The sequence below is a fragment of the Scyliorhinus torazame genome, chromosome 4, assembly GCF_047496885.1.
Source record: "Scyliorhinus torazame isolate Kashiwa2021f chromosome 4, sScyTor2.1, whole genome shotgun sequence".
NCBI lineage: Eukaryota > Metazoa > Chordata > Chondrichthyes > Carcharhiniformes > Scyliorhinidae > Scyliorhinus > Scyliorhinus torazame.
In genome coordinates this window covers 234069158-234092881 of record NC_092710.1, presented here as the reverse complement: position 1 = coordinate 234092881, position 23724 = coordinate 234069158, and the positions used below count along the sequence as shown (strand labels likewise).

Below are 23724 nucleotides of genomic sequence, written 5' to 3'. Positions count from 1 at the left end.
CTTAGCATTATGTAAAGAGTGCCTGCAAGTGATTTTTATTTTTAAATGAGCGAAAATGACATAATTCAAGATAGATTAATTTTCTAACAAAGCCAAAGTGAAAATTCTTTTATCTTCAGATCTAAACCAATTTTCAGAAAATCTGCCATCATATTTCATACTTTTAATTGGATGACCTGGTATAGTTAAAATAGATTTTAGCTAACATTATATTACACACAGGTTGATGTAGAGCAGAATAACTTTGAAAGAGCTGGTGAATTAAATAATGGCCCAAATTTGTGGGCTCCCAGAATTCCCATGGAACAATTTCTTTGGGACTGTCGAGGGGTCATGTAATGCTTCATGGGATCTGAGTCCATTTTCCGACTCCCTGGACATGGGAAGATCTGAGCCTTTGCCTTTAAAGTTACTGCTTACAGACCTCAAGGTTTTTCACTGGAATTCAAGGTTAAGAGGAAACCTTTCATTATTAAAAATAGGAAACCATTAATGATGATTTGCACTGGTGAATGGGTGGCCAGATGGCATAAACTCAGGATTATCATTAGAAGATGAAGGAGTAACTTAATTTTTATAATTGGTTAGAAGTAGAAACCGACTTCCGGTTGCGGCGATGCTCAGCTAAGCCGCACGTTTCGGCGGCTCCAGCTCTGACGGACTTTCGGGCTCTTTTTGAGAGCCCCAATGGGAAATTTTCACGACCAAACCCGGTGTGGGGTGAAGCAACAGGGAGTCCCGTTCTCTCCCCCCCCCCCCCCCCCACCCCAGTGTGAAAGAAAAAGATCGGCGGCGGTGGCCAGATCACGGAGGATCCTCAAGGGCAGCGGCAGAGGAAAGAAAGAAACAAGATGGCATCGGAGGGAGCCCAGGCGACATGGGGACCGGACCAGGATGAATTTCTAAGACGGTGTGTGGAGGTGTTAAAAAAGGAGGTGCTGGCCCCGATGTTACAGGCAATCGAGGGGCTTAAAGAGACACAAAAGGCCCAGGAGATAGAGCTCCGTGTGGTGGAGCAGAAGGTAACATAACGAGGACGAGATCCTGGGCCTAGCGGTCAAAATGCAGACGCACGAGGCGCTTCATGAGAAGTGCATCGAAAGAATTGAAGTCCTGGCAAATAGATCAAGGAGAAGGAACCTCCGGATCCTGGGTCTCCCCGAGGGAGCGGAAGGAGCTGACGGCGGGGCTTATGCGAGCACGATGCTACGTTCATTAATGGGAGCTGAGGCCCCCTCGGGCCCCTTGGAAGTAGAAGGGGCCCACCGGGTCCCTGCGAGGAGACCAAATCTGGAGAACCACCTAGGGCGATGGTCGTGCGATTCCACCGCTTCAATGACACAGAGGTTGTTTTGAGCTGGGCCAAGAAGGTACGAAGTAGCAGATGGGAGAATGGGGTGATACGAGTGTATCAGGACTGGAGCGCGGAGGTGGCGAGAAGGAGGGCGAGTTTCAATCGAGCCAAGGAGGTGCTGCATAAGAAGAAAGTAAAGTTCGGGATGTTGCAGCCGGCGCGACGAGGGTCACGTACCAGGATAGACATTACTATTTTGAAACGTCGGAAGCAGCATGGACCTTCATCCAAAAAGAGAAACTGGACCAGAACTGAGGGACTGATTTTGGAGGCGAAACGACAATGTGGATGTATAGAGGTGTAAATTGGGGAAAGGGAGGCTCACTGTATCGGGACGGTCTTTGACGGGGGGGGGGACACTGAGAAATGTGGGCGCCGGTGGGGGGGAAAAAGAGACACAGGCGGGGGATGGGGAATGGGAACGGGGCTGTAGGGGGAGCTGCGCCATAGGGGGCGGGATGGTTCTAGAAAACGCGGGGATTTTTTCCCGCGCCAGAGAGATGATGGCGGGAAGATAGGCGCAAGGAGGATGGGAGTTCCACATGGGGGGCGGGGGGTGGTCAAGGAGAGAGCTGGAGAAGCCGGGATCAGTTGAAGTCAGCTGACTTTCGGAAGCAATATTGGGGGAGTAACCATGCTAGATGGGGATCTAGCGGTGGGGGGGGGGGAACAACTGGGTTGCTGCTGCTGAGATCGAAAGGGAGTCGGTAAGAGAAAAGGTGGTCGGGGCGGGAATGCGCCGCCTGGGGGACGGGTGGGTGCGCGGGACCGGGACGTGGGACTGGCCCAGAGAGGGTGATGGCTAGTCGACAGGGGAGGGGGGTGGGCAGCCCCCCAGTCCGGCTGATCTCGTGGAACCTGGAGGTAGGAAACCTGGTAATGGGTGGGGACTTCGACACCGTGTTAGACCCAGGGTTAGATAGATCTAGATCCAGGACAGGAAGAAGGCCGGCAGCGTCCAAGGTGCTTGGGGGGTTTATGGACCAAATGGGGGGAGTGGATCCGTGGAGATTTGCTAGGCTGCTGGCCAAAGAGTTCTCCTTTTTCTCCCATGTTCATAAGGTGTACTCCCGGATATACTTCTTCGTTTTGGGAAGGTCACTGATTTCGAGGGTGGAAGGAACGGAGTACTCGGCCATAGCTGTTTCAGACCATGCCCCACATTGGGTGGATCTGGAACTAGGAGAGGAGAGGGAACAGCGCCCACTCTGGCGACTGGATGTGGGATTATTGGCGGATGAGGGAGTCTGCGGAAGGGTGCGGGGATGTATCGAAAGGTACCTGGTGGCCAATGATGATGGGGAGGTCCGAGTGGGGGTAGTATGGGAAGCGCTGCAGGCGGTGGTCATGGCAGAGTTGATCTCCATCAGGGCTCACAAGGGGAAAACAGAGGCCAAAGAGAGGGAAAGATTACTGGGGGAGATTTTGAGTGTGGATAAAAGATATGCGGAGGCCCTGGATGAAGGACTATATAGGGAGAGACGAAGACTCCAGATGGAGTTTGACCTGCTGACCACAGGGAAGGCAGAGGCACAGTGGAAGAAGGCACAGGGGATGAGATATGAATATGGGGAAAAGGCGAGTCGCCTGTTGGCCCACCAGCTTCGTAAGAGGACAGCGGCGAGGGAAATAGGGGAAGTTAGGGATGAAACGGGAACTACGGTGTGGAGAGCAGGGAAGGTAAATGAGGTGTTTAAGACCTTTTACGAGAGGTTATATAGGTTCCAACCCCCGGAGGGAAAAGAGGGGATGCAGCAGTTTCTGGACCAACTAAGGTTCCCGAGGGTGGAGGAGCAGGAGGTGGCAGGCCTGGGGGCGCCAATTGGGGTGGACGAGGTGACCAAAGGGCTGGGGAACATGTAGGCAGGGAAGGCCCGGGACCTGACGGGTTCCCGGTGGAATTTTACAGGAAATACGTGGACTTGTTGGCCCCGCTACTGGTAAGAACCTTTAACGAGGCCAGAGAAGGGGGGACTCTACCCCCGACAATGTCGGAGGAGACAATATCATTAATCCTGAAGCGAGATAAAGATCCACTGCAATGCGGGTCTTATAGGCCTATCTCGCTCCTGAATGTGGACGCCAAGTTGCTGGCAAAAGTGCTAGCATCGAGGATTGTGTCCCGGGGGTGGTGCACGAAGATCAGACAGGGTTCGTAAAGGGGAGACAACTGAATGTCAACGTGCGACGGCTATTGGGGGTGATAATGATGCCCCCAGCAGAGGGGGAGGCAGAGATAGTGGCGGCAATGGATGCAGAGAAGGCATTTGATAGGGTAGAGTAGGTATTTATGGGAGGTGCTGAGGAGGTTTGGGTTCGGGGAGGGGTTTGTCAGCTGTGTCAAACTCCTCTATGGGGCCCCAATGGCAAGTGTAGTCACAAATAGGCAAAGATCGGAGTATTTTCGGCTACGTAGGGGAACAAGACAGGGGTGCCCTCTGTCCCCATTACTGTTCGCGCTGGCAATTGAACCACTGGCCATAGTGCTGAGAGACTCCAGGAAATGGAGAGGGGTGGTTAGAGGGGGAGAGGAACACCGAGTGTCACTCTACGCAGATGACCTACTGCTGTATGTGGCGGATCCAGTGGGGGGGAATGACAGAGGTTATGCAGATATTGAGGGAGTTTGGAGATTTCTCGGGATATAGGCTTAACATGGGAAAGAGTGAGCTTTTCGTAATACACCCTGGGGACCAGAGTAGAGGGATAGATGGCCTGCCGCTAAGGAGAGTGGAAAGAAACTTCCGATACCTGGGGATTCAGATAGCCAGTAGCTGGGGAACCTTACACAAACTCAATCTGACTCGGCTGGTGGAGAAAATGGAAGAGGATTTCAAAAGGTGGGATGTGCTGTCACTGGCGGGCAGAGTGCAGGCGATTAAGATGATGGTCCTCCCGAGGTTCCTATTTGTGTTTCAATGTCTCCCCATATTGATCACTAAGGCCTTTTTCAAGAAAATAGATAGGAGCATCATGAGCTTCGTGTGGGCAGGGAAGGCCCCGAGGGTAAGGAGGGGGACTGGCGTTGCCGAATTTGGGCGACTATTACTGGGCCGCCAATGTGGCGATGATCCATAAGTGGATGATAGAGGGAGAGGGGGCGACGTGGAAAAGGCTGGAGATGGCGTCCTGTAAAGGAACGAGCTTAAAAGCGCTGGTGACAGCGCCACTACCGCTCTCCCCGAAAAGGTTTACCACGAACCCAGTGGTGGCGGCAACATTAAGTATCTGGGGGCAATGGAGGCGACAGAAGGGTGTGTTGGGAGCCTCGGTGTGGTCCTCGATCAGGAACAACCATAGGTTTGCCCCAGGGACGTTGGACGGAGGGTTCCAGAGCTGGCACCGGGCAGGAATTAGGAGAGTGGGAGACTGATTTATAGATGGGGCGTTTGCGAGCTTGGGAGCGCTAGAGGAAAAGTATGAGCTGCCTCTAGGGAATATCTTTAGGTATATGCAGGTGAGGGCGTTCACGAGACAACAGGTGAGGGAATTTCCGCTGCTCCCGACACAGGGGATCCAGGATAGAGTGCTTTCGGGGGGGTGGGTCGGGGAGGGCAAAGTGTCCGAAATATACCGGGAGAAGAGGGGGAGGAGCTGGTAGAAGAGCTGAAAGGAAAATGGGAAGAAGAGCTCTGGGAGGAGATTGAGCAGGGTTTGTGGGCTGATGCCCTAAGTAGGGTAAATTCCTTTTCCTCGTGTGCCAGGCTTGGCCTGATCCAATTTAAGGTGCTACATAGAGCACATATAACGGGAGCGAGGTTGAGCAGGTTCTTCGGAGTGGAGGACCGGTGCGGGGGAAGCCCGGCGAACCACACACTTGTTTTGGTCGTGTCCAGCACTGGATGAGTATTGGAGGGGAGTGGCAGGAGTGATCTCGAAGGTGGTGAAGGTCCGGGTCAAGCCAGGCTGGGGGTTAGCTATATTTGGGGTAGCGGCTGAGCCGGGAGTGCAGGAGGTGAAAGAGGCCGATATTGTGGCCTTTGCGTCCCTGGTAGCCCGGCGAAGGATTTTACTCATGTGGAAGGAAGCGAAACCCCCCGGCGTGGAGGCCTGGATAAACGTTATGGCAGGGTTCATAAAACTGGAGCGGATGAAGTTTGCGCTGAGGATCGGCTCAGGGGTTCTCCAGGCGGTGGCAACCGTTCCTCGACTATCTAGCGGAACGTTAGGGGGAAAATAGATAGCCAGCAGCCCAGAGGGGGAGAGGGGGGTGAATTGTTTTTGTTCTAAATGGGGTGGAGGGGCTGGGGGGGAGCACTATTTTGTTAGTTCACTATTTTATTTAAACAATGTTATCTATTAGTTATCATGTTACCGTTTTTGTTGATTTGTAAGGAGGAAAAATTGTGTTTGAAAACTTTAATAAAATATATATTTTTAAAAAAGAAGTAGAAACCCAAGCAGCTATTGTAACAGATCCATAAACCATGTTAAGAAAAAGTGAATGGGTGGGATTCTTTGTTAGCTGATGCCAAAATCGGGAAGGGCAATTGGGTGGAGAATCGGCCCTGACGCCAAATCGCAATGCTCCAGCACCTCAACAGTGGCGTCAATGCGTCCCGGAACGCATGCACAGTCGACACCGTTTGCATATCATTAGTGGGACCAACCCGATATTCCCCAAGGGTCTCCGCCAAATGGGCTGAATTCCCGATGGTATGGTTCACTTGTGCTTTTAAAAATTGTGAAACCGGCATGGCGGCTGCTGAGGGAAAGAGAGGGGGTACGGGAAGTGTCCCAACATCGCCATAGTTTGCTGACAGTCATGCGGGAGAGGGGTTGGCCAGGAGGTGGGTCGGGGTGGACGCGCACAGAAAACCATTGCTGCAGCTGGCAAGGCAGCCATGCAGCTGCACACACTGCTATCAGCCCACTTTGAACAGAGTGTCACAGGTCATATAGTTGTCCCCTCAGGCCACACCTCTAGATGCCCTCTGGTCCGGCTGACCCATCAGATGGATGGACGGCGCCCCAGCACAACCAGTGCCACTTTGTTGTCTGGGATGAGTGTGTGTGGGGATTGTAATGTGTCTAAGCGGCTGCAGCTTGTCAGCCCCCCCCGCCCCGAGTGTCAATCACAGACCCGACGAGCCCCGCACCGTTTTTCATTGGAATCGATTGTGTTCCACGCGGCACCGGTGCTAGTCCCTCAATAGAAGCGGAAACGGTCCAGGTGTGGCTCCAGTTTTTGTGTTGTGAAAATCCACTAATTCTGCAATGATGTCAACACTTAGTCTCAGAAATGGAGAATCCCACCCAATGTGTTTGAAAAGTTGGCAATCTGAGATATTATAGAGGGGCAAAAATCAGTATTAGAATAGATAGCACCTGCTAATTAGTAAGTAGGAACTGGTGCATAGGACCAAATGGCCTCTTCCATGTTGTAATTCCCCAAAGTGTAAAATAAACAAACCCCATTTCTCATGGAACCCTTCATCTGCCCCTCTCAGCAAATTTCACCTTCCCCAAGTATAGGAACTCCATTACATACCCCAGCCACCCAGAGGCACATCGGGGGAGAAGCTGACCACCCCAACAGAACCCACCGGTGGTTGATCAAGGCCAAGGCGAAGACATCCGCCCCGCACCCATCTGTAACCTCGGCTAGTTTGACACCCCGAATATGGCTTCCAGGGATCAGGCTACAAATGTCACCTGTCGGACCCCTGGTGCTGAAAAACAACCCCCAAAGTTTCTCCAACTTCGGGCAGGACCAGAACATATGAACATGATTAACTAGGCCTCTTCCGCAACGCTTGCAGCTGTCCTCTACCCCATCAAACAGCCGGCTCATCCTCACCTTCGCTAAGTGCGCCTAGTGCACCACTTTTAATTGAATCAATCCCAGCCTCGCGCACCAGGGTGAGGCGTTAACCCTCTGCAGCACCTCGCACCATAGCCCCCTCCTCCAATACCGTCCCCAGCTCCTCCTCCCACCTGTCTGTAATCCCTTCCATGGACACTTTATCTTCCTCCATGATCCTCTCGTAAATGGCAGAAACGACCGTAACCTCCAGCCCCATCATCGACAGCACCTCCTCCAGGAACGAAGAGGAGTGCCGCTAGAAAGCTCAGACGTTCCACACCTGCATGTATCTAAAGCCCTCCTCACACTGGAGCCCAGACTCATCCTCTTCTCTACCCCCCCGCCCCTCAAAAATAAATCCTTCATCTCCTTCACCCCTCTACTTGCATCCATTCTCCCCGGCTCAAACCCATTGTTCCCTCCAATTGGCTTCACTCTCAAGCCTGCCCTCAACTTAAAATTGCCTCCAAATCATCAGCGTGGCTACCACACAGGACTATGCAAATACTGCCCTGGGGTGAACTGTAGCGGTGTTGATTCCAGCACAGGAACCCGCCTCCATCTGCACCCATAAGCCCTCTTGTCTCCCTACTCCAGCCCTGCACTTTCTTCGTATTCTCCACCCAGTAGTGGTATAGCAATATTGGAAGGGCTAGCCTCGCCCCCCCCCCCAAAAGAGGGAAGAGGGAATTGAGGTGTTTCCTGGATGGGTTTGAGTTTCCCAAGGTGGGGGAGGGGCAGGTGCAGGGCCTGGAGGCCCCAAATGGGCAGTGGGAGGTGATGGATGGCATCGGGGCGATGCAGGCGGGGAAGGCCTCGGGTCCGGATGAGTTCCCAGTGGAGTTTTATAAGACGTTTGGGGTGGGTTCGGACATGGGTTTGTGGATTGTTCCCGGTTGCTGTACAAGGCGCCAGTGGTGATTGTGTGGACAAACCGAGTGAGCTCATGGTACTTTGGGTTAAATTGTGGCATAAGACGTGGATGCCCGTGCTCACCATTGCTTTTCGCTTTGGCGATTGGGCCACTGGCAATGGCGCTTAGGGCTTCGAGGGACTGAGTTGGTTGGGCGGGGGGGGGGGGGTCGAGCATAGAGTTTTGTGGTACGCAGATCATAGAATTTACCCATTAACTGTCCTGAAAATCGACTTAGAATCATAGAATTTGCAGTGCAGAAGGAAGCCATTCGGCCCATTGAGTATGCACCATCCCTTGGAAAGAGCACCCTACTTAAGCCCACGCCTCTACTCTATCCCAGTAACCCCACCTAACCTTTTAGACCTTATGGGGCAATTTAGCATGGCCAATCCACTTTGCCTGCACAGCTTTGGACTGTGGGAGGAAACCGGAGCAGACTCTAAATCGGAGCAGGGCCAATGTAGACTTGATGGGCCGAATGGTTTCCTGCACTGCAAATTCTATGATTCGAAGTTGTTTTTCAGGAAAGTTAATGGGTTGATCTTGGGGTTTGTGTGGGCGGGGAAAGCCCCGCTGGTGCGGCAGGCTTTTCTTGAGCAGTGGGGGAGTTGCTGGCATTGCCGAATTTGATAAATTATTATTGGGCTGCAAACATTGCGATGGTGAGGAAATCAGCCGTTGAGGTGTGGTCGGTTTGAGGACAGATGGAGGTGGCATCATGTTGGAGAACGAGCTTGAGGGCTTTGTTGTTGGCGCCATTGCCATTCTCGCCGACCAGGTATTCCGTTAGTCCAGATGTGGTGTCGGCTTTGAGGATGTGGGGGCAGTGTAGGCAGCACTTGGGGTTAGAGGGTATGTCGTTGTGGGCATCTATTTAAGATAACCATAGGTTTGTGTCGGCGAGACTGAATATGAGGATTCGGGGGTGGCGGCAGGTGGGGATTGAGTACTTCAGGGACTTGTTTATAGGTGGCAAATTTGCAGCGTTGGAGGAATTGTTTGTGTTGCCTAAGGGGACAGGGTTTAGGTACCTGCAGGTTCAGGATTTTGTGAGGAGAGAGGTGCCGTCTTTTCCAGGGTTGCCGCCTCCTGTGCTGCAAGATAAGCTTCTGTCAGAGGATGAAATGGAGGAGAGAAATGTGTCTGATATTTACAAGAAACAGATGGAATGGGAGGGCGCCCTCGTGGAGCATGTTAAAGGCAAATGGGTTGATGGGAGGATTAAGTTGGGAGAGGAAGGGGCAGCACGGTGGCGCAGTGGTTAGCGCTGCTGCCTCACGGTGCCGAGGTCGCAGGTTCGATCCCTGCTCTGGTCACTGTCCGTGTGGAGTTTGCACATTCTCCCCGTGTTTGCGTGGGTTTCGCCCCCACAACCCAAATATGTGTGGGGTAGGTGGATTGGCCACGCTAAATTGCCCCTTAGTTGCAAAATGATGAATTGGGTACTCTAAATATTTTTTAAAGATTTGGGAGAGGAGGTGGGAGCCGGGACATGGGCTGAGGCTTTGCGGAGGGTGAATGCGTCCTTGTCATGTGCAAGGTTAAACCTCATCCAGTTTAAAGTGGTGCATATGATGGTGGCGAGGATGAGCATGTTTTTTTGAGGGGGTGGAGGTGTCTGTGATACGTCTGCATGTTTTTGGCATGTCCAGGGTGAAGGGTGTACTGGCAGGAGTTCTCCGATATGTCCAAGGTTCTGGGGGTGAAGGTGTCCCCGAGTCAAAGGTCTCGATATTTGGTGTGTCAGAAGACCCGGCAGTGCAGGAGGGTGAGGGACTGATGTATTGGCGTTTGCCTCCTTGATAGCCCGGAGACGGATTTTGTTATGTTGGAGGGACTTTGAGCCGCCGACGGCAGGGGTGTGAGTGAGCGACCTGGCAGAATTCCTGTGGTTAGAGAAGATCAAATTTGCTCTGCTGGAAGTGAAGGGTTCACTTGGAGGTGGAAACCGTTCATCGATTTCTTCAAGGAGGAATGAGGGGGTGGATGGCTTTTGGGGCGGGGGGGGGCGGTTAAAGGGGAAGGCAGGACATGGCTGAGCGTCGGTGTCAGGGGGCTGGAGTTTGTTAGGTTGGTGTTCTTCTGATGCTCTTTGGTCGTTGTTTTGATATTTTGTACATTTATATTTTGTTGAAAAGCCTTGAATAAAAGAGTAATGCTGATGACCACTTGTAGTATTTACCTTGGTAATTTATTGGTATTCTTTTCATTGCCATATTTCAGGATGCAGGTCAAAAACATTTTGGAGCTGTGATGTGCAAGTCCTGTGGAATGATTTATACAGCAGCCAGTCCTGAGGATGAAGCACAACATATTCAGCATCACCAAAGGTTTCTAGAAGGACTCCGTTACGTGGTATGAAAGGTTTTATTAAATATTATCTTTTTTGATATGCATCTTTGTCCAAAAAAAGGTTTTGAATTTCTCTAACATGTATCCGAAATGTAACATTCTACGAGTTGATCTCCCATGGTTTTAGCATTTTAACATTTTACAAAATAAAAACATTACACCCCCAGATACAATAATCCCTGTACCAACCACCCCCACCCCAAACAGTTGACAGTAACTATCTCTCCGAAATGCAAAATAAACAGACCCCATATCTTGTGGACCTCCTCATTTGCCCCCACTTAGAGCAAATTTCACCTTCTCAAGATGAAAGCACTCATTGGATTCTCAGCTACGCCGAGGCACAGGGTGGAGCAGTTGACCTCCACCACAACAGAACCTGTCTGTGAGCGATCAACAAAGCAAAGGCTAAAATAGCTGCCCCCGCCGCTCCCGTCTGCAACTCAGGCAGGTCTGACACCCCGAGTATGGCCCGCAGAGGGTCCAGCTCCAAATCCACATGATGCTGAAAAACGACCCCCAAAATTTCTCCAACTTCGGGCAGGACCAGCACATGATTAGCCGGGACCCTCCCACACCGCTAGCAAGTATCCTCTACCCCCATAAACAGCCGGTTCATCCTAGACTTCAAATCCGCCCTGTGCACTACCTTCAACTGTATCAACCGCAGCCTCACGCCGAGGTTGAGGAATTCACCCTCCGCAGCACCTCACCACAGTCCTTCCTCCAGCACCATCCCCAACTTTTCCCGCTTGGCCTTAAACCCCTCCATAGACACCTTATGCTCCTCCAAAATACTCAAAAATCGCAGAGAGGACCCCACCCTCCGAACCTATTACCGACAGCACCTCCTCCAACAAGGAGGCAGGCACTGTCAGAACCTTTCTAGCAAAGTCAAGCACCTGCATATACCAAAAGCTCTCCTCATGCAGAAACTCAAACATCTCCCTCAACTCTTCCAAGCTTGCGAACTGCCCCTTTAAAAACATCCTTCACCTCCTTCACCCCTCTCTTCCCATCCCTGAAACCGATCATCCACCTTCTCCAGCTCAAATCCATCATTCCCCTGAATCGGCACCAGACTCGGCCCCGCTCCCAACCTAAAGTGTTGCCGAAATTGCCTCCAAATCTTCAATGTGGCAACCTCCACAGGAATTTCCGAATACTTCCCTGGGGCAACAGGAAGTGGTGCCCACAACCTCACCCCCCCCCCCCCCCCCCCCTACACGAACCCGCCTCCAATCTCACTCATAAAACCTCCACCTCTCTACTCCAGCCCCGTACTTCTCCACATTTGCTGTCCAGTAATAATACAAGTTCGGAAGGCCCAAACCTCCAACCCCAATTGCCGACCCCTCTGAAGTAAGGAACTTATCCTGACCACCTTCCCTGCCCAAATGAATGACAAAACCAATCTGCCCACCCCCTTAAAAACGACTTCGGGAAAAAGACCGTCGCACTGAAATAAGAATGGAAACTATGGCAAAATGTTCATCTTAACTGACTGCACCTGACCTGCCAGCGACAGGGGAAGACTGTCCCACCTCAATAATTCCCCTTTCACCCTCCAAACCAGACTCCTAAAGTTCAGCTTACAAAGCTGCTCCCAATCCGGGGCCATCTGCACCCCCAAATATCCAAAATGGGTTGATACCACCTGAAGCGGCAACCCCACCGCTGGCGAAGACACCACAAAATACTCGCTTTTCCCCAAATTCAACTTGTATCCTGAAAACGCCCCAAATCTCTTAAGCAGACCCATGGTGTCTCCCACCAGAGCTTTGTTCCGAAATATATAACAGCAGATCATCTGCATACAGAGAATCCCTGTGCTCTGCCACCCCCCAATCCCGTTCTAAAAATCCAAGCACCTCCGTGCAATGGCGAAGGGATCTATCGGCAGTACAAACAGAAGGGCATCCTTGCCTCGTTCCTCAATGCAGCAGATAGAACATGCAGTGCAGAAGTAGGCCATTCGGCCCATCGAGTCTGCACTGACCCTCTTAACCCCTCACTTCCACCGTAACCCAATAACCCCTCCTAACCTTTTTGGTCACTAAGGGCAATTTAACATGGCCAATCCACATGTCTTTGGACTGTGGGAGGAAACCGGAGCACCCGGAGGAAACCCACGCGGACACGGTGAGAACGTGCAGACTCCGCACAGACAGTGACCCAGCGGGGAATCAAACCTGGGACCCTGGCGTTGTGAAGCCACAGTGCTATCCGTTTGTGCTACCCATAGGGAGGAGAATATTATTACAGCAGCACCAGCTTCTGTTAAAGAGAAGAAAGATTTACACTGGGCTGGATTTACCGCACAACCCACCACATGTTTTGCCTCAGTGGGAAAGGGCCCGCCATTGGGGGTTTCCCGTTGGCACTGGGAAACCCGCAGCTGGGATGCGTTGGCGGTAGAACCTGAAGATAACACTGGCACGAACGGCCAGAACGTTCTGACCATTGTGTAACACTTTTCATACCTACTGTATGTCTCAAAGCACTTTACAGCCATTGATGTACTTTTGAAGTCTAGTCACTATTGTAAGATAAAAAACATGGCAACCAATTTATGAACAGCAGTCTTCTACAAACAGCAATATGATGACCAGATAATCTGTTTTTCTGAAATTTATTGAGGGATAAGTATTGGCTAGGACATGGGGCATAACTCCCTTGTTCTTCTTTGAAATGGTGCCATTGGATATTTTATATCCATCCAAACAGGCAGGTGGGATCTTGATTTAATGTCTCATTGGAAAGGCAACAGCTCTGACAATATAGCACTTTCTGATAATAATTGCTTATTGTCACAAGTAGGCTTCAATGAAGTGAAAAGCCCCTAGTCACCACATTCCGGCACCTGTTCGGGGAGGCTGGTACGGGAATTGAACCCACTCTGCTGCCTTGTTCTGCATTGCAAGCCAGCTATTTAGCCCACTGTGCTAAACTTGCCCCTCAGACAGTGACCTAGCCGGGAACCGAACCTGGTACCGTAGCGCTGTGAGGCCACAGTGATAACCACTGTGCTACCGTGCTGCTGCTTAATACTACATTGGAATGGAAGCCTTGATTTTTGTATTCAAGCCTGGGAGAGATGCTTGAACCCAAACATTGACTCAAAAGGCACAAGTGCTGCCAACTGAGTTACGTAAATATCGAACCATATAATTAAAAGGATTGATGCAACATTTGCACAGATGTAGAATTTTAAATATATCATTAGTTAACCAGCTGGCATATAAAGGCATTAAGTAAATTGGAAGATATGGTCATTCTTATATGTCTCTGAAATTACTACAGAAAATGCTGGAAATACTCAGCAGATTTGACCGCATCTGTGGTGAGAGAAACCGTGCTAACATTTCAGTTGTGTCACTCTTCCCTCTCTTTCTCTCTCTTTCCCTATCTACTTTCTCTTTCCATCCCTTCACCCCCACCTTTTCAGATGAAAACTGGTGAACAGTATAACAATGATGCAAACAAAAGCTGTCACAATTGCTTGCTTTTGTGGGGAAAAGTGAGATCAATATTTGTTTCCTTCCTATTCCCCAGCTCCCCCTCATGATTCTGTGCTCCAATGCATTCCCTTCTCCTGGTTTAGGACCCCTGTGCCTTCCCCTTTCCCTTTAATACTTAACAAAGAACAAAGAAATGTACAGCACAGGAACAGGCCCTTAGGCCTCCAAGCCTGTTCCGACAATGCTGCCCATCTAACCTAAAACCTTCCATACTTCCGGGGTCCATTTCCCTCTATTCCCATCCTATTCATGTATTTGTCAAGATGCCCCTTAAACGTCACTATCGTCCCTGCTTCTACCACCACCTCAAGCAGCGAGTACCATCTGTGTAAAAAAAAAAAAAAACTTCCCTTGCATATCTCCTTTAAACTTTTCCCTTTGCATCGTTAACCTATGTCCCTAGTAATTGACTCTTCCACCCTGGGGAAAAGCCTCTGACTATCCAAAGCCATATATTCAACCAAGTGCCAGAGCACCGAGGCGCATTTCTTTGTCAGAAGTGCCATCTTTTGAAATGAGATATTGAACGAAGGTGGCTCTTAGAGGTGAATGCAAAAGCCCCATGGCACTATTCTGCAGGAGAGTCGTCACTGTTGGTCAAAATGTATCCCTCAATCCATGTCACTAAAACAAAATCTGTACACTATCGCATTGCTGTTTGTGTACTTGGTACTCCCCATTTGGCTGCCATATTTCCTACGTGAAGAAAGATACTGTCTCTCTATTTTTGAGTCCGTCTTTTCCTACTCTTTCATGTAACATCATGCTTTCATCTTCAGCTGCTACCTCTTTCACCCTAGGGGTAGACTGTTTATAGAATGTATGATTTAATTCCACCAATATTACAGTTTGATTTCAACAAGCAGGTCCTTGTTACCACCACAGCTGATGTTATTAATGAACGAGCAGACCCCTGAGCAAAGTTTGTCCCACTGATCAAAAACCTATTTTTTATTGTGAAAACAGAGGAAGAACTACTAACCTCAAAAACATAAGAATACCAGTAACATTCCAATTAGAATGTTTTTTAAAAAAAATTAAATTACTTTTTTAAAAACTTAAGCACGCAAGATAAAAATTAAAACAGTTTTACAGAACAACCCCCCCCAAAACATACTTGGCCAATTGAACAACCCTGTATAGATTTTAACCATAAAAATCAGTAGATGTTACCCAAGTCAAGGAATTGTCACTTAATAAATGTACATCTCAGATACTTACACCCTGATGTGGAATCTCAAAATGGGGTTTAGAAATAAACAAATTTTCTTAAAAAAGATTCTCCTGGTTATTGCTGAGTGGCTGACACCAATTCAAGACGTTCACAGCCGCTTAGCAGTTCAGACACACGAACCATTCTTCAGGGCTTTCTCCCGCAGCCACTCAACTCTGTTTAACATCCCTATCCATAAATATTATTTTCCTCTTTCATCTTCGATTCCATTGTCTTTAAACACCTTTGAACTCAATTCCCCAAATATAAAAATCTTTAATATTTTTGATTTTGCCTCTTTTTGTATCGATAAAATTTAAAATACCTTCCACTGTTTACTCTTGCAATGCAAATTTTAGATCCAACCTATTTGCTTGTAACTCAAATTCACCATGACCTCTCATTACAAAAGCCCAAACTTAACACCTTCAACCTTCCATCACTTAGACCTCACAGACAACATGTCTCTCGTAACCTTTCCCTTGTTAATTAAACAAACATACTTTCCTTGAACTGCACAAAACATAAATCAATAATGCATAAACATCGCTAGAGATCACAGGTATGAAGGAGAGTGAGGTTTGGGAGAAATCTTACACTCTGCCTGCAAGTTGTTTATAGTTGTAGTTTACCAGTTATAGAGGTGTCCCACAGAATTGAATGTAATTGGAATTTTTAAAAGCGGCAGGAAGGAGAGAAAAATACTTGAGGGCATATCAAGTTGGTAACGAGTTGGGGAAAGATGTACATGAAATTGTGGCATGCCATAAATTTTACTCTATGCTGTTACTTCAGACTTTATGCAGCTGATATGATTCCATCATTGATCTCCATTTGGAAATGCAGGGTTGGGGCTGCAAACACATGCTAAAGACACAATGGTTCCAGGCTTGTGGTGGAAAGTATAACCATCCTGCATAGCTCAATAGAGTCAGACCAGGTAAAAGAGAATAATATTGACATATCTCAATTCACAAGGTTTCCATGGCCATCCAGATGTGAAAATCAACTCAAAAGAGGCACAGTCCTTCTTTACCACATTTGCAGGAGTGATGTTCCTTTGGGAAGATTTCCCAATGTGGCTGGTTTAGTGACAGCAATTCAGAGATTTGGCAGCTGTTAGATTTTATAGTATGGTGGGCCTAGTTTCAGCTGAAAAGTAACATTTTAAAGAAATGATTTGATCACTTGAGTTTTGCTTAACTGGTAAGTGACGGAGTTATACCTTTTATTTACATGATCTTACTGCTGAACATGTTGCTTAATAAGTTTTTTACATGACATTTTAAAGCATTCATATCCATGATTGTCATAAAACTAATCCATCTTTCATCCACTCCATGGTTAATTAAAGTTAAAAATAGTATCAAACTTAAAGAAAAAAACATATAATCGTGAAAAGACAGGTGGCAGGTCAGTAGATTAGACAGAATATAAAAAACAGCAAAGAATGACTAAAAGATTAATAAGAGGGAAAATTAGAGTGGAAGAGAAAGCACTCCAGAAATATAAAACAGATAATATAGGTTTCTATAGATACTTTAAAAAGAAGAGTTAACAAAATGAGAATTGGTCCAATAAAGTGAGTTAATAACTGAAAATAAGGAAAAGGCAAATGAATTGAATAGGTATGTTGCATTGGTTTTCACTGTAGAGGATGCAAATAACATCCTAGAAAAAACTATAAATCAGGAATTGGGAGAGAGGAACTCAAAAATTACAATCAATCGGAAAGGGGTACTTAGAAAATTGTTGAAGGTGTTGTTGGACAAGTACCCAGCTCCTGGTGGATTTCATCCTATGAATGCATTAATTCTAATTTTCCAAAATTCACTAGATTTGGGGACGGTTCCATTAGATTGGAAAATAGCCAATGTAACTCCTTTGTTCAAAAAGGGAGGACAACAGAAAACCAGAAACTATAGGCCAGTCGACTGATCTGTCATGGGAAAAAGATTAGAAACTACTTTTAAAGATGTTATAACATGGTGCTTCGCTAAATTCAAGGTAATCAGGCATAGTGAACATGGTTTTGTGACAGGGCAATCCTGTTTAACCAATTTATTGGGGTTCTTTGATGACAGGTACTTTGGACAAAGGAGAACTAGTGGATGCTATTGTACTTAGATTTTCAGAAGGCATTTGTTAAGGTGCCACATCAAAGGTTATTACGGAAAATAAAAGCTCATGTTATAGGGGTAACATACTGGCACGGATAGAAGATTTACTGGCTAACGAAGCAGAAAGTAGGCATAATGGGTCTTCAGGTTGGCAAAATGTAATGAGAGGTGTGCCAGAGAGATCAGTGCTTGGGCTGCAACCTTTTACAATTTAGATAAATGACTTGGATACAGGGATTGAAGGGATTGTTGCCAAATTTGCTAATGACACAAAAATAGGTCGGAAAGTAAGTTGTAAAGAGGACATAAGGAGGCTATAAGAAGATTTCTATAGGTTAAGTAAGTGGACTAAGATCTGGAAAATGGAAAATTATGTGGGAACATGAGGTTGTCCATTTTGGTAGGAGGAATAACAAAGAGAAATATGTAAATTGTGAGAGATTATAGAGCTCTGATGCGCAGAGGGATCTGGGTATCCTTGTGCATGAATGGCAAAAGATTATTATATGGGTACATCACGTAATTAGCAAAGCTAACAGAATGTTGTAATTTATTGCAAGGCAATTGAATACAAAAGTAGAGAGGTTATTTTCAAATTATGCAGGGCATTTTTGAGATCACATCTGAAATACTATGTGCAATATTAGCCTCCTTATTTAAGGAAAAACGTAAATGCATTGGAAGCAGTTCAGAGAAGGTTTACTAGATTAACATCTGGAATGGGTGGATTATAGGTGTTATTTTATGAGGAAAGGCCAGACAGGCTAGGCTTGTATCTGACTGTGGCAGGATAAACAAACATGAATTCTGATCTGCAGGGAAAGGTGAGGAAAATGTCAGCAGAATGAAGGGAGGACCGTATCTTGCCACTTAACTATAACAGTCAAAAGGGCAGCACGGTGGCGCAGTGGGTAGCACTGCAGCCTCATGGTGCCGAGGTCCCAGGTTTGATCCCGGCTCTGGGTCACTGTCCGTGTGGAGTTTGCATGTTCTCCCCGTGTTTGCGTGGGTTTTGCTCCCACAACCCAAAGATGTGCAGGGTAGGTGGTTTGGCCGTGCTAAATTGCCCCTTAATTGGAAAAATGAATTGGGTACTCTAAATTCATTTTTAAAAACTATAACATTCATTATTTTGAACTATTGATACTTGAAACTGCAGTTTAAAAAAAAATATTTCTATTCAACACAACAGGGATGGAAGAAGGAGCGTGTGGTGGCAGAGTACCTGGATGGAAAGATTATATTGATTCTGCCAGATGACCCTAAATATGCACTTAAAAAGGTATAAAGAAAAATGAAATGACATGATATTGATGGACTTTCTCCTAAAGCCTGTAGTATACTGGTGATTGATTAAATGTAAAGCTTAGGCATACTTTTCAACAGAATTGCTTAATGCCACTAGGGATAGAATTAAACTGCAATCTATTCCTTTTTATTTCAAAGTAATTTGTTTCAAATTTGCTGATAATTACATTTTATAAGCACGGACTTCCTGCTTTAATGAATAATTTAATTCAGATTTTTGGGTAGTTCAATAATCTATCTGACATTTCAGTGACCACTTGTTCTAGAACCCATCCCTCAGCCAGGGTTAAAGGAGAAAAAACTGCACGCAATTATACTGAGGTTTGCAGCATGACAACAGGCCCTTCGGCCCAACCTGTCCTTGCTGCCCAGTTTTTACCACTAAACTAATCCCAATTGCCTGCATTTTGCCCATATCCCTCTGTATCCAGCTTTCCCATATAATTGTCTGAATGCTTTTTAAAAAATAAAGTTGTACCCGTCTCTACTACTGCCTCTGGCAGCTCGTTCCAGACACTCACCACCCTCTGTGAAAAATTGCCCCTCTGGACCCTTTTGTATCTCTTCCCTCTCACCTTAAACCTATGCCCTCTAGTTTTAGACTCCACTACCTTTGGAAAAAGATGTTGACTATCTACCTTATCTATGCCATTCATTATTTTATAGACTTCTATAAGTTCACCCCTAAGCCTCCTATGCTCCAGGGAAAAAAGTTCCAGTCTATCCAGCCTCTCCCTATAACTCACCATCAAGTCCTGGTAGCAACCTAGTAAATATTTTCTGCACTCTTTCTAGTTTAAGAATATCCTTTTTATAATGGGGTGACCAGAACTGTACACAGTATTCCAAGTGTTGCCTTACTAATGTCTTGTACAACTTCAGCAAGACATCCCAAATTCTCCAGGTGTGGTGCCACCAAGGCTCTGTACGGCTGCAGAAAGAGATCCTTGCTCCTGTACAAAATCTTCTTGCAATGAAGTCCAACAGACCCATTTACTTTCTGCTGTTTGCTGCACCTGCATGCTTGCTTTCAGCGATTGATGTACAAGGACACCCAGGTCCCAAAATAAGTAGCTGGATATATGGTTTCCTTAAAAAATAATATCTAGAACATAGAACGATACAGCGCAGTACAGGCCCTTCGGCCCACGATGTTGCACCGAAACAAAAGCCATCTAACCTACACTATGCCCTTATCATCCATATGTTTGTCCAATAAACTTTTAAATGCCCTCAATGTTGGCGAATTCACTACTGTTGCAGGTAGGGCATTCCACGGCCTCACTACTCTTTGCGTAAAGAACCTACCTCTGACCTCTGTCCTATATCTATTACCCCTCAGTTTAAAGCTATGTCCCCTCGTGCCAGCCATTTACATCCGCGGGAGAAGGCTCTCACTGTCCACCCTATCTAACCCCCTGATCATTTTGTATGCCTCTATTAAGTCTCCTCTTAACCTTCTCTCCAACGAAAACAACCATCAGCCTTTCCTCATAAGATTTTCCCTCCATACCAGGCAACATCCTGGTAAATCTCCTCTGCACCTGCTCCAAAGCCTCCACGTCCTTCCTATAATGCGGTGACCAGAACTGTACGCAATACTCCAAATACGGCCGAACCAGAGTTTTGTACAGCTGCAACATGACCTCCTGACTCCGGAACTCAATCCCTCTACCAATAAAGGCCAACACTCCATAGGCCTTCTTCACAACCCTATCAACCTGGGTGGCAACTTTCAGGGATCTATGTACATGGACACCTAGATCCCTCTGTTCATCCACACTTCCAAGAACTTTACCATTAGCCAAATATTCCGCATACCTGTTATTCCTTCCAAAGTGAATCACCTCACACTTAAACTCCATTAAACTCCATTTGCCACCTCTCAGCCCAGCTCTGCAGCTTATCTATATCCCTCTGTAACCTGCTACATCCTTCCACACTGTCGACAACACCACCGACTTTAGTGTCGTCTGCAAATTTACTCACCCACCCTTCTGCGCCTTCCTCTAGGTCATTGATAAAAATGACAAACAGCAACGACCCCAGAACAGATCCTTGTGGTACGCCACTTGTAACTGAACTCCATTCTGAACATTTCCCATCAACCACCACCCTCTGTCTTCTTTCAGCTAGCCAATTTCTGATCCACATCTCTAAATCACCCTCAATCCCCAGCCTCCGTATTTTCTGTACATTTGGCATGAGAGGGGACAGGAGAAAAATATGTTTTGAGGGGGTAGTTGTATATTCAAGGGAACAAACGTTACTGCTCTGCAGAATGATCATGGAACTGTTGGTGATTTAAACGAGTTTGGGACAGGGAAGCATAATATCAAACCAAATATGTTGATTGATCACTGGGCTGACTGGATAAGATCACATTTGCTTCCTTCGAATTTAAGAGAACAAAGATGGAGATGTGAACATTGTTTTTTTTTTAAATTAGGTGGAAGAAGTACGAGAGTTGGTCGATAATGAGCTGGGGTTTCAGCAAGCCACATTAAGCTGCCCAGGACAAAGCAAAACTTACATGTTTGTCTCTAATGAGAAGAGGATTGTTGGCTGTCTTATCGCAGAACACATTAGACAGGTAAAGCTTGTATTCACATCTGTACATAGAATTTACAGTGCAGAAGGAGGCTATTCAGTCCATCGAGTCTGCACCAGCTCTTGGAAAGAGTACCCTACTTCAGCCCATGCCTCCATCCTATCCCCATAACCCCACCTAACCTATTTTGGACACTAAGGGCAATTTAGTGGCCAATCCACCTAACTGCACATCTTTGGACTGTGGGAGGAAATCAGAGCACCCAGAGGAAACCCATGCAGACACTGGGAGAATGTGACCCGAGCTGGTAATCGAACCTGGGACCTTGGAGCTGTGAAGCAACTGTGCTACCGTGCTGCCCAATATGTACAACTGAGATGTACATGTACATCAAAATGACTGTTGGTGAGACTAGGCCACGGAATCAAATCTATTATTTGCATTTTCATCAAGTGTGTTGAAGTTAAACCAATATCTAGAAAAGGTTACATTAAAGAAAAATTGCTTGTCTTATCTAAACTACTTGCTTAAACCTACAGCAAACCCACACTGATGTAACAATGTAACTTAATCTCCCACACTTTTTCTGCTAAAATGTGTAATAAATGCTGTTCTTGCCAGCAACACCCACAACCCACGTACAAATATATAAAAAATAATAAATTTAAGCTTTTGCTTTTACTTCTGTTCCCCTGTGCTCCCAAACTTCATAGCCACAGTGCAATCACTTCCACAGTTCAATCACCCCTCATATAAGTGCAGTTAGAGCCCAGATATCCTCAAAGTCTTCCCAGACTCCAAATTGTGCACTCAGCTTTCAGTCGCACTCCTCATGCCTGGTCACAGACCATGCATTTTTTAACCACCCTCTTCCAGTTTATCTCAACCCCTAGCAACATCATCCTTCCTGCAGTCCGCTTCTTTTCAACTGTATAAACCAGACCATCCATTTCTAACAGAACCTTCTCTCCCAACAACTTATATTCGGACATTGCGCTGACCCAACTTTTTTTTATTCATTCAGGGGATGTGGCAAGGCCAGTGTTATTGCCCACCCCTAATTACCCTTGACAAGGTGGTGGTGAGCTGCCTTCTTGAGTTCCAAGGTTTTGACTGATGGAACAGCAGTATAATTCCAAGCCAGGATGGTGTGGCTTGGAGAGGAACTTCCAGGTGGGTATATCTCCATGGGTCTGCTGGCCTGATCCTTCCAGATGGTAGCTGTTGTGGATTTATAAGCTGCTAACTAAGAAGTTTTGGTGAGTTGCTATAGTGCAACTTGTAGATGGTGCGCACTTCTGCCACTGTGGAAGGAGTGGATACTTGTGAATGGGGTGCCAATCGAGTAGGCTACTCTGGTGACAAGTTTCTTGAGTGTTTTGGAGCTGCACTCAACACGGCAAGTGGAGAGTATTCCATCACACTCCTGACTTGTGCAATGTAGATAATGGACAGGCTTTGAGGAATCAGAAAGTGAGTTATTTGCTGATTATTCCAAGCTTCTGACTTCTTTTAGCCACAGCATTTATATGGCTAGTCCAGTTCACCTTCTGGTCGATTGTAGCCCCCATGATACTGATAATGGGGATTCAGCGATGGCAATGCCATTAACTATCAAGGGGCGATGGTCAGAAGAACAAAGAAAAGTACAGCACAGGAGCAGGACCTTCGGCCCTCCAAGCTTGCGCCGATCATGCTGCCCGTCCAAACTCAAATCTTCTACACTTCCGGGGTCGGTATCCCTCTATTTCCATCCTATTCATGTATTTGTCAAGATGCCCCTTAAATGTCACTATCGTCACTGCTTCCACCACCTCCTCCAGCAGCGAGTTTCAGACACTCACTACCCTCTGTGTAAACCCCGCCCCCCCCCACAAAACAAAACAACCTCGTACATCTCCTCTAAACGTTGCCCCTCGCACCTTAAACCTATGCCCCCTAGTAATTGACCCCTCAACCCAGGGAAAAAGTCTCTGACTATCCACTCTTTCATGCCCCTCATAATTTTGTAGACCTCTATCAGGTCGGCCCTCAACCTCCGTCGTTCCAGTGAGAACAAACCACGTTTATTCAACCTCTCCTCATAGCTAATGCCCTCCATACCAGGCAACACCCTGATGAATCTCTTCTGCACCCTTCTAAAGCCTCCACATCCTTCTAGTAGTGTGGCGACCAGAATTGAACACTATACTCCAAGTGTGCCCTAACTAAGGTTCTATCCAGCTGCAACATGACTTGCCAATTCTTATACTCAATGCCCCGGCCAATGAAGGCAAGCATGCCGTATGCCTTCTTGACTACCTTCTCCACCTGTGTTGCCCCTTTCAGTGATCTGTGGACCTGTATACCAAGATCTATCTGACTGTCAATACTCTTGAGGGTTCTACCATTCAATGTATATTCCTTACCTGTATTAGACCTTCCAAAACGCCCTTTAATGCAAATGCTCCTCACATTTGTCCGGATTAAACTCCTTCTGCCATCTCGCCGCCCAAGTCACCAAACAATCTAAATCCTGCTGTATCCTCTGACAGTCCTCACCGTTATCCACAATTCCACCAACCTTTGTGTCGTCCGCAAACT

The 23724-nt window shown here is 47.1% G+C and overlaps 1 protein-coding gene across 3 annotated transcripts in view; it reads left to right on the top strand.

Moving 5' to 3' along the window:
• Positions 1-23724, top strand: part of esco2 (establishment of sister chromatid cohesion N-acetyltransferase 2) — a 111835-nt gene that overhangs the window by 55141 nt on the left and 32970 nt on the right. For all 3 annotated transcript variants that reach the window (XM_072499474.1, XM_072499471.1, XM_072499472.1), the window contains exons 7-9: positions 10300-10431; positions 18475-18564; positions 21040-21183. In XM_072499474.1, the coding sequence (XP_072355575.1) occupies positions 10300-10431; positions 18475-18564; positions 21040-21183 (366 nt within the window). The remainder of the gene's footprint in view (positions 1-10299; positions 10432-18474; positions 18565-21039; positions 21184-23724) is intronic.